Source organism: Salvelinus namaycush, chromosome 13, assembly GCF_016432855.1.
Source record: "Salvelinus namaycush isolate Seneca chromosome 13, SaNama_1.0, whole genome shotgun sequence".
Lineage (NCBI taxonomy): Eukaryota > Metazoa > Chordata > Actinopteri > Salmoniformes > Salmonidae > Salvelinus > Salvelinus namaycush.
This window is the reverse complement of record NC_052319.1, coordinates 27,888,351-27,899,954: the sequence shown is the minus strand read 5'-3', so window position 1 is coordinate 27,899,954 and position 11,604 is coordinate 27,888,351. Positions and strand designations below refer to the sequence as shown.

General features: G+C 42.0%; 2 protein-coding genes across 4 annotated transcripts; one reads left to right on the top strand and one right to left on the bottom strand.

Annotated features, from left to right (window-relative positions):
• Nucleotides 1-833: 833 nt before the first annotated feature.
• LOC120058394 (TSC22 domain family protein 1-like) lies at nt 834-5,645 on the top strand. The gene is made up of 3 exons (XM_039007024.1): nt 834-1,847; nt 2,455-2,506; nt 4,002-5,645. The coding sequence occupies exons 1-3, from the start codon at nt 1,723-1,725 to the stop codon at nt 4,260-4,262; spliced, it is 438 nt and encodes a 145-aa protein (XP_038862952.1). The 5' UTR covers nt 834-1,722; the 3' UTR covers nt 4,263-5,645.
• A 2,569-nt stretch (nt 5,646-8,214) lies between these two features.
• On the bottom strand, nt 8,215-10,863 carry serp2 (stress-associated endoplasmic reticulum protein family member 2). Of its 3 annotated transcripts, XM_039006421.1 has the most exons (4): nt 10,780-10,863; nt 9,012-9,023; nt 8,435-8,498; nt 8,215-8,255 (listed from the first exon to the last, which is right to left on the bottom strand). In XM_039006421.1, the coding sequence occupies exons 1-4, from the start codon at nt 10,861-10,863 to the stop codon at nt 8,215-8,217; spliced, it is 201 nt and encodes a 66-aa protein (XP_038862349.1). The 3 variants fall into 3 exon arrangements, with proteins under 3 accessions (XP_038862349.1, XP_038862347.1, XP_038862350.1); XM_039006419.1 differs by lacking the exon at nt 9,012-9,023 and having other exon boundaries at nt 10,768-10,863; XM_039006422.1 differs by lacking the exon at nt 9,012-9,023 and having other exon boundaries at nt 8,435-8,507.
• Between the last annotated feature and the right edge of the window lie 741 nt (nt 10,864-11,604).

The window sequence follows — 11,604 nt, the reverse complement described above, 5'->3', positions numbered from 1 at the left end:
GGAAAAGCGCTATTTAAAATGAACCCCTTAATTAAGTTGATGGATATCTCCTACCTCAGAATCACAACATCTAAAGGTTCTTACAGCTCTTATTTCAGAGGTGTAGCTTTGGGTCAGGGAGAAGCCACCTCACCAGGCACTAGCCTATAGTGTAGTTTCTGAGTCTGTAAATATGAGGATGTGATCAGTTGAATCCGTGCTCTGGGTCTGATGGTGTGTTTGTGCTGTCTTTGATAGAATGGGTGGTAATTTTATCTTGTTTTGCCATGGTGGCATGAGTAGAAAAAGCCCAATATCTCCAGTAATGGTTGTCGTAAGGTGTGTAGGGCACAGGGCAGGTAAATGTCTGACTTAGTGTAGACAAGTTAAGGACTCTGGATGGATAGTCTACAGCAGTGTTTCCCAAACCTCTCCTCAGCTGATTTAACTAATGAGAGGCTTGATGATTAGGTGACCATTTGAATCAGCTGTGCTAGTACTGGAATACATCAAATACTGGCTGAGGGTACTCCAGGAGGTTTGGTTAACACTGGTCTACGGTCTCTGATTAGATTTTTCTAACATTATTTTCATGAGGACATTAACAAAACAAGTACATGTTATTATCCATCTTGCCCGTCAATTCACTTACCCACTCCTTAGTGTTTTGCTTACAGTCAATAGGTATTTTGTGTGGCTAAAATTAGTTTTTTGGGGGGACTGACCCACAACAGTTCTTCTAATTTCTGGAGCACTAATAAAATGAGCAAATGCGTCCATCTAAAATAGAGGCATGGTGCAAGGAGCATTTCAAGTGAATTTGGTTAGTGTCTGACTCATCTATGGTTTGAGGGGCCTGTGTCCCTGGCACATATACAAAACGTGCTGGAAGAGTTCTGAATGCATTTGTTTACTTGTTGTAATTGGGTATTCTTAAATGGTTTGAGTAAACCCTGTGTGGACTGGAGTGTTGTTATCCTTGTGTGGGTCTGTGCTCATAGTAACCGCTGTGCTCATAGTAACCGCCAGGGGGCGGTATGTTGACGTGCAGAACTTGTATACAATTCAGATATGTTCAGTTGTTTTTGGATCTACAATGATCTTGAAAGGTTATTTTCTACTGTGTGAATGATTGATTCGTTTTTGTTCATAATATACACTTTCATCGCGTTTAGTCGTTTTGGTAGTTGTAAATGTACCAAATACATCATTTTTCATTGTCCATTTCTCTGTATAATTCCTGGTATTCGGACAATTCTTGGTAGCCTGATTCTCGACAAGTAAACATGTCCCTTCTTTGTGTCTTTGAAGTACTGTAGTGTTCCTCACCATCTCATCCGGTTTTTCCCAGTTTCGGCAGAGGGTGCATCCTCTAAATAATTTATGAAAATGAAATCAGCTGAGCCGCAGGTATGGGCGTTTCCTACATAGATTATGCAAATATTAGTATCCCTCCACCAATCGGGTGCATCGGAGCGCTGTTTTTCTTAGATGCATTATGCAAATGTCCCCGGGCTGCAGATTTTCAGCCGAGCGGAGATGAGCTGACCTTGGAGATTCTTTGTGCTGCAGCGGTAGATAGATGTTCAGGTTTCCCGGGATACGAGGCTTTTCTGAAGGGACATAAAGTGCCTGCTTACGCCTCTCCGAACCACGGAACTAGAGAATGTGATTTGTGATACACGATAATCGTCGAGAGGAGTTTTTCGTTGCTTAAAGCTTGGTTTATATCTGTGATATAGCATGAATAGTCCGTACTATACAACAGTGGCGATGGATCTCGGTGTTTGCCAGTTAAGGAATTTTTCTATCTCGTTTTTATCTTCGTTACTGAGCTCGGATAGTTCACCTGTCAGGCTCGACAATAGGTAAATATATTTTACGATGACATTGTGCTGCAAGGAGGATGCCTATTGCTGGCAGCTAATATTCTTTCTGTATTCCCGAAAGAAGCGCTGCTTTATACACTGATCATACAACACTGAGTCTATGTATTATAGAGAACTTGATTATTGAAATAAAAGTATAGCCAAATGCCTTTTGTATGACGTTAATGCTGAGGCTGCCATTTTGATTGGGCTCAGTGAGAGAAAATGCACTTGTCGTGATGGGGCATCACTAGGATGGCTTTGCTTATTGCTGGCCCAGGAAATGCTGTAGCTAACCCCCTTAGTTGATTTACATTGAAGACAGTAAAAGAACATTAGTTGATTTACATTGATGACAGTAATAGAACATGTACGGCTTATTTGTGGCATTTGAGAGGAATATGGTCTGCGGTCTATTCAATACACTCTGAACACTTGGCTCTAGACTGGTCTTCAGTCGAAGTGATGTCACCTGTATAAGGAGATTTATACTGTATTTCATTGTATTGAAATGACTGGTGTTAGACCTGCAACATCGACAGTACTTGCTTTCATTCATTCTTACCGATGCAGTGTATTAAGACTTATTTTCTTTTCATTCTTGCAGTTCGTCAGGAGCCAGTGTGGTGGCCATAGACAACAAAATTGAACAGGCTATGGTAAGTTTATGCAATCTAAAACTCACTTTATCTGCAAACTATACTACACAAATCACATGCGAATATAACTTATTTCGAAGAATACATTCGGAGAATGATCAGTTAAAAGAAAAGGTTGCTTCAGTTAGCGCCATGAATGGATTACATAACCACGTAACCAGCGACAACTGGGAAGTCACGCAACATACAGCCTTTTGCTGATTGTCTTTCTAAACGCTACTGGATTTGAAAAACCTCGATTCACTTTCGATTTGCACGTTACTTTGTAACCCATTTAATTTGGCGCTGTTACATAGATCGAGAATAGCTTGATGCTCTGGCAACAATGTAGCAGCATATGGTGTTATGCGCCTTGACGTCAATGTAATATTAAGTTTGCCAAAGTGTATTTATGGGGGCCTAGACGTTAGCCAGGTTTGTCATCACGCAAAGTCGTATCCAGATTAGTATGGTAGTACATGGGCCATATGTACATTTATGTTATGTGTACTATCCACATCTGTAAAACACTGTTTCGATTTCTACCTGAAGCTACCATTTATTTGAATAGACACGTTGACACAAGGAAAACGAGATGAGCGTGCGTGCAGGATTTTATATTAATTTCCTCAGTATTCTAATGTTTTATTGTCTCTGGATCCCTGCCCACTAAGGACGTTCTCACTCGCGCCATACTGTGCTTGCCTTTGTTGCTAGGCAAACAGAAAATATTTGACGCCTAGATATAAGATATAAATATCTCAGGCTCTGATTGGCTAAAACGTGTATGTGGGCCGGCCATTTTGTCTGTTTGGTGACATTGCGTCCTGGCCCTAGAGGAAGGGGAGTTTTAGACCCTGGGAATATTTGGCCCAGAATCTACAGAATCTTTGTCTTGATTCTAACCATATGCTCAAACAGGTTATGTGTTTTAAGATCAGACCCACTTCTTATATTAAAACAAACAGAAGCTAGCTACAATAATTAACATGTATTACATAGTAATAGTGATTCCCACAGAAAGAGCAGTAGTAATGCTATGCGTACATTATTATGATTGCATCAAGAGTATAATGTATATGTATGGTCATTTTAAAAAAACAACACAAACTTAACATGGTTTTGTATGTCATTTCAAATCAAACTTGATGTGTCACATGCGCTAAAAACAACATGTGTAGACCTTACTGGGAAATGCTTCCTTACAAGTCCTTAACCAACAGTGCAGTTCAAGAAAGAGTTTAAGAAAATATTTACCAACTAAAGTAAAAAAAAAAAAATAGAAAGTAACACAATAAAATAACTATAACGAGGCTATATACAGGGGGTACCGATACCGAGTCAATGTGTGGGGGGTACAGGTTAGTCGAGGTAATTTGTAGGTAGGGGTGAAATGACTATGCAACACTATCTTTGACTTCTTTCATATGGTATATTTAATTGTCATGTGTAAAAAAAACACACAAAAAATAGACTAAAGTCTCTGTTCTGTTTGTTCATCTCTCTGTCCCTTTAGGACCTGGTGAAGAGCCACCTGATGTACGCAGTGAGGGAGGAGGTGGAGGTTCTGAAGGAGCAGATCAAGGAGCTGATTGAGAGGAACTCCCAGCTTGAGCAGGAGAACAGCCTTCTGAAGACCCTGGCCAGCCCAGAGCAGATGGCTCAGTTCCAGGCCCAGACCCAGACAGGCTCCCCTCCCACCTCCACACAGCCTCCAGCCCAGGCACCAACCCTACCCCCGACCCAACCATCACACAACTCTGGACCCTCTGCGTAGCATCACCTCCTACCCCCAGAGAGGGGTAGATGAGGAAGTCTATCAACCAACCAGGGCCTGACTGACTTGACAGTCCTCAGACAGACTCCTGTTCTAACGCTGCAGAACAACCAGGCCTTCATTGCACGGGGCTACGCTGTTAAGACAAGAATTTGCACATATTTAACTTTGAGAGCGGTGATGGGTTGTGTCATCGTTTCAAGACTATTAAAAACACTATCAAAGACAATCTGCCTAGGAGAGGAGGGAAAGGGGCTGTTATAGGAGAATGAACATTGCCAAAAAATTCATGGACTTAGGAGAGAGAAAAAACAAGATTGTCTGACTAAGAAAAACAAAACCAACAAAAAAGTGGACATGACTTAGTTACTGTGCCTGTGTCAATGAATTTCAAGTGATGTCGACTTCAGTGGTAACGATGATGGAGGGATAGTAACGGCCATGCTTTGCTGAATCCTGATAATGTAAATAAATACAGCGGTTCCCTTCTGCTTGCGTGCTACAGAGAGACAGACAGAGAATGGAGCACCTCTCGTGGTGACAACGTGAAAAATCAGAGGATTATCATGGTGTGATAGTCCCCATCTGGTGAGTGGAGCGGAGGAGGGCGAGGAGATCTGAAGGGAGAACACGACAACAGTTCCATGGACGTCATCATTTAAACTGTGGGATTGAATGGAGTATAGTAGCCTACACTTGCTTATTAAAAGAGATGATGATTATGATATTATTTTAATTTGAACCCCACAGCCTTGCGCCCTGTTAAACCTATCATGGCGGCTTCTCTTCTCATGTAAAGGAGCACAGGGGCGGAGATGTTTGGCTAAGCTGCATTTTCAAAGAGGAGTTGATGGGCTTTCTACATTGTGTATATTTCTGTATATGTAGTGTAAGTACTGTGTAATATAGTGACATAAGGAGAGAAGACAGATGCTATTTAGGTGAAGTACAAATGGTGAGTGATCTAGGCCTAGTAATGGGCTGGTCTGAAGATATGTGCTGTCTTTTTAATGCTGTAATTCAGGACAATAGAGAGCTGTGGAGGTTATTTAACTGACAAATATCCAGTATCCATATCTTCGGCTGCAACATTAACGCCTACTGTAAACCATCGTTCACTTGAAATGATTTGAAGTAAATTTATTTTGTTTTCATTTTGACGGTGAAGTACTTCCGGATGATCAGCTCTTAAACATAACAAACACATTACTCTGAATATCATAAAGAAAAACTGAAATTGATTTTTTGCATTCTATGTATAAGTTGTATGCTCATGTTCCGTGCATGTTTCCTCAAACCAGATGAGGTATTGTAAACATACTTAACACAATTGCACTTGACAGTTTCACTTCACAACTTTCAATAAAAATGTTAAAGGAATAATCAACTTGTCTTCCTTTAGTCTTCCTTTACTTCTGTAGTTTAAATAATTAACCTTAACCTGTAGGCCATTTAACATCAACTTCTTACTTAGTGCTGACCTGCCAAGTGAACAAAAGTTGGTGTTGTGGATGAGCTGGTGGTCCTCCTTGGCCTACTGGTTGTATGGATACCACATGTTTATGTAAATAACAAACCAGCACCCTGTCCCTGATTTTTTTTCTCTCCCCTGCGGTCCAATGGTAGTCTCCTCCACCTTTTTTCTAGTCACGTAAACTATTGGCATGCAGCCAGTTGAGCTGGCTGCATCTCTACTTGTAGGATTGGAGGCATGTTATAGCTGCACTGCTGGATGAGCTTTGACACATATTGCCATGGCTAGGTTATGTTATGTCCTGTGTTTCAGGGGTGAGTTAGGGAAGACCTGTTTATATAGGATAGGAAATGCACACACAGAGGGATCTGTGTAGGAAAGGGCCAGGCAGTGTTCTTCATCTCCCCGAGACAGAGAAATGCCAGGCTGAGCATTGACCTCATGGTGTTCAGCAGACAGACCTTTGCTGTGGGTTACTGTTGTAACAATCAGACCAGTGTGTCTGCTGATTACTTATTGCAGAGTCTCTCTCTGTCCTCATACTGTAGCATGCTTCAACACTGCTGTGCCAGGGCTGTCAGAAGTAGGCAGCAGTTTAACCTTAGTCTCAACCTTAACCATTATGGAGGGGAAATGTAAAACTAACCTTAGTTTAGTGTCTGGGGCCACGTCATCCTACTGTACACTGAAAAGAGAACATATGAAACAGACAGCAACAGAGCACTGCCTGTATACTGCAAGCTGTAGGTTAAGCTTTTCCTCTCTGCTTTTCACCAGGGTCGGCCTTAGTTAACAGCTGCATAGATTACATGGTCTACAAATCACTCCAATTGAGCAGGAACAGCACCTTGCTTCGGCCCATTACTTCAAGTGAACAAACAGCGATTGTATAACTCCACAACTCACCACACTGGATAAATGTGTGAACAGCATTCCATTCAAATGACGATAAGCTGCCGTCTGCCTTGAAGGATGGTTTCGGGAGACATAAGTTTGAGAGGCTGAGTAACAAGACGTAACCCTGGTGTCATACAGGTATGTTGGAGAAAGGACATGACAGAATCCTGGTAAATAGTTGTGACGGTTAGACACCTGGAATTTAAACATTAAGACACCTGACATTCCATGAAGCCGTGGTTCTTTAGTGCTAAGTTATATAACACTCACATATGCATGTACACACACACACACACACACACACACACACACACACACACCAGGAAGCCCCAAATTAACCACACTGTTAGCAAGCTGAATCTGCACAACATGCGCTGGGATAGAAGCAGCCAAAGTGGAACTGAAAGCAGACAAACAGACATGTCCCAAATGAGTCACATTTATTTGAAAAAGGTTCTCACACAACACAGATATACACTCACCGGCCCGTTTATTAGGTACTTCCATCGAGTACTAGGTCGGAACCCCGTTCCATCTCATCCAAAAGATTCTCTATTGGGTTGAGGTCTGGGGCCTGCGCAGGACACTCAAGTAAACTGAACTCGCTGTCATGTTCCAGACAATGTTTTTCCACTCAATTGTTCAGTGTTGGTGATCGCGTGTCCACTGGAGAGGTTTCTTAATATTTTTAGCTGATAGGAGTGGAACCCAGTTTGGTCGTCTGCTGCAATAGCCCATCCGTGACAAGGATCGACGAGTTGTGTGTTCCGTAATGCCATTCTGCACACAACTGTTGTACTGTGCCATTATTTGTCTGTTTGTGGACCACCTGTTAGCTTGCACGATTCTTGCCATTTTCCTACAACCTCTCTCATCAACGAGCTGTTTTAACCCACACTGACTGGATGTTTCTTGTTTGTCGCACCATTCTCGGTAAACCCTAGACACTGTCATGCATGAAAAGCCCGGGAGGGCAGCCATTTGAGATACTGGATCCAGCGCGCCTGGCACCGACGATCATACCTCGCTTCAAGTCGCTTAGGTCAATTGTTTTGCTCATTCTAACGTTCAATTGAACAGTAACTGAATGTCTAGATTCCTGTCTGCCTGCTTTATATAGCAAGCCATGATCACTGTCAGTAGGAGCGATCCATTTTCGTGAACGAGGTGGTGTACCTAATAAACTGTTCGGTGAGTGTATATAGAAACACAGCAGTATTGCACAGCAGCTAGTCACATCATTGACTGCACACACATACACATACACTCAGTCTCACACTCACACATATGAGCAGGTGTAAAACACACTGTACGAGATTGAGCCAGCCATTGGTTGTGGTTTAGACTGTCAGTAGAAAAGCTCTCATCTCCACGGCCTGGAACTCTGTAAACGTGTGATCGAGAAAATCGAGGGGGGAAGGGGGGTGGTCCACTCATCTCTCAGGCCTTCCCTGATGGACACAGAGCTGTCCGGACCTCCAGGCCTCCTGGAGGTGTTAGGGAGGTGCGTAGGGTGGCGAGCAGCCTCAGGTCTGATGAGCGGGTGTGGGGAGAGAGGGGAGAGTCTGTGGGGCCTCTAGATCACATTCCCATCCTGATGCTCTGGATGATCTGAAAGATGGCTTAAAGAGAAAGTGGCTGTTGTTACACAAGAAAACATCCAGTTAAGCAAAATAATTGAGCAGAAAACTGAAGTGAAACTACATTTGGTTTAGGTCTGTGGTTAACCAATGTTCCCTAGGTGAGTAATATCAAGGCTAATGTGAAACAGAATGTTGAACACTGGATGTTTGGGCCTTACCTGATCCACAGACGACGAAGACGAACAGAGCCAGGAGCCACGGCCCCACGGGGTACTTCTCTTCCTGAGGTCGCTGAGAGGGAGAGAAAACAACAAGAATGTTCAACCACTGAGACATACTGTACAGGTCAAATGTCATCCAAATGTCACTATTTATGTCATGTCTTGTCTTAGGACCCCTTTGGAAACAACATGATCCTTCTGAATTAAACAGTTGTTATCGGTGTTCTTCCGTTAGTTAACTATTTTAGTTTTAGAGATATGTAATTTTAGGACCTGATAGGGCCTGAACCCCCAGTGAGCAAGTTTAGTGTAACAATGGCCAGGAAACCTCCACTGTAGAAGGAGGAAATCTTGAGAGGCATCCTCCTCTGACTGGCCACATACACTGGACATAAGGTCGGATGTAAGGTCAGAGTTAGTATGACGGTCAAGGTCGGACAGTTGTTGTTCAAGGGCGGTCAAAACTGTGCAGAATATGTGACTACAGGACACAGCTTGGTGGAGGAAGACCAAGCAGGTTGAACAAACATCCATTGGATGAAGTTTCATACAGTGTTATGACCTTTAGGCCTACATCAACAACATGCTGAATAGGACACGTTTCAAACCATGTTAGTCCAGTCAGTCTGACTGTTTTAAACCCTGTCCTCATCACGGTGTGGGTGTTTTGTACCCAGTTACACCAGAATAGACTGGATCTAATAATAAACTGAGTTCTGCAGAGTTAGCATGTAGCCCCTCAGACTCAGCTATGAACACATCTAGTTCTTATGGAAAACAGGAGTGGAAACCAAACCACTGATGTAAAAACACATGATATACAATATGTCTCTGGAAACCCTCAGCCTGCCTGGCTGTCTAGACCAGCAGCATCATAAACCATCACAACCACACGATGTGGTCTGGTGTGGATGATGTCATAATACAGTTGGATAGCACACATGTGCTTTCTGATTGTGGTACGGTATTATTGTGGATGACACAATTGCTATCTAGAATGTACAGCGCAAACCCCAAGTATTCCTTTATTCTAATACAAACAATGAAAACAATCTCTATTCCACAGTGAGCTATTCCATTCAGTGTCACCTTGCACAATGCAGTCATGTTGAAGGCATGTAAAGATTTCTGGTATAGTTTCATAATTCAAGGTTGTCAGAAGAAAAACCGACATCTTAAGGAACACCAAGAGAACAAATTAGCCTGCCATAAAAAGGAATCTGTTAGACGGTGGATAAATTGGGAATACTATAACAACTACTATAACATTATATTCAGCAGTTATGATAATTTAATAAATTATGAACACCTCCCATTTCCCTAAGGCTATTACAGCACAATTATACAAGTGTTTAATGTACACTATTTCAACTAATACAGGCCAGTGTAACCAATCCCCATGAGGAAGTGAAACCTACATTCCAGAGTTACATAATAATCAGTATCACTGCCTGTCCTATAATATCTGTGTATGTGATTTTGTTTAACTATCCTTGTGGGTACCAGAAGTCCTCACAAGAATAGTAAAACAAGGAAAATTCAGACAAGTGGGGACATTTTTCCTGTCCCCACAAGGAAAAATGCTATTTTAGGCTTAGGGGTTAAGTTTAGGGTTAGGGTTACAATTAGGAATCTAATTAAGGTTAGGGTTTACGTTAGGTTTAGGGCTAAGGTTAGAGTTAGGGTTAGATTTAGGGTTAGGGAAAACCGGATTTTGGGTGGGAATTCTATGGTCCCTACAAGCATAGCAATACAAAACTGTGCGTGTATTTGTGACCCGGTCAGGATACAGATCGACCATAGAGTTCATCAACAACCTCAAGCCTTCTATATGGACTGTTCAACCAGATGATGACACCATCCTTATCAACAATCTCGATCTTTATCTACGTGGCATTGATCTCTCATTAATTATTGATCGGGAGAATACCGGGCTGTAAACCCTGTGGCAAACCGCCGATTCAAGATAATCGACCATTATATAACATACAGCCATCAGTATTGATAAACCACCCAACCAACGGACCATGAATTACAATGAATGGAGAAGGGCTTGAAAACTCATTAATTGCGGCTTGTATGTGTCGTGTGATTGATCAGAATGGTTTGAAATTAATCATATTAGATAGGCTACAACATGCGGGTTTTTTGATGATACCCAATTAGAACCATAACATCAGATAGGCCTACACAATCAATAATTTATCATTATGAAATGGATGGGTCACATTTTTTGAAATCATGCAATTCTCAGTGATGATTAACTGAATCGGTATCATCATGCTTGCATCTCCTTTCGTCTGATGATGGAACACACAGCATGAAGAAACGCGTTGCCTCACCAGGGTCTTTGCAACGTTCCCTCTCTGCGTGATGTTTTTGCTGTGCTTTTCGTTTGCCATACGGATCCTTTGTTTTGCTACCATTTTCTGAGAATGTTATATTGATGTAAAATTTTTATATGCCGGCGTAATTTCGATGCAGTGATGATGAAGCCGCGAGACCCCCACTGCTCTCTGCACCTGCTGACATGCGCGCGGACGGAAGTGCTCTTCCATGAAGCGTGGCGCGCGTGATCCGGTAAAGAGCTTTTTTTCTGCCTTACCTCAATCCAACCAGCCAGTAGCAGTTAGTCAAACTATTTCTTCTTCAACATGGAATGCATGAATAGTTCTCTCATTTGCCATAGAAACATACTTTTTAATAGTAGTATAACCCTCAATTGTCACCAGTACTCAATCAGTAGGCTAAAGTTCTTCTACCTTTCTCAATAGAAGCTGTTGCCAGGGTCTTGTCTGTGTGCTGCACATGCCTGGAATGTCTGGAGAAACAGCATCATGTGTTCATCTGACAAATACCTTACATACAGGACATTGAGTGTGGTAGAAAATGGTGCAAAAGTAGGTTAGAAACATTTGAGTGACCTGTTTTTTATTTATTTTAAAAACAAAAGTATAAATTAGAATTACAACAGCTTACACCACTCATGACTATCAGCTTTTGGGGTTTCTAATACTCACAAAATGATATCATATCTTCAAATGTGATTAGCTTGAGTACAGAGAAAGAGAGGAGAGAGATAATAAGAATAAGATGAGAGAAGAGAAGAGAACAGCAGTGCTGCACTTGGACCCATGGTGCTGATAAGAGTGGTTGCCTAGCAACTG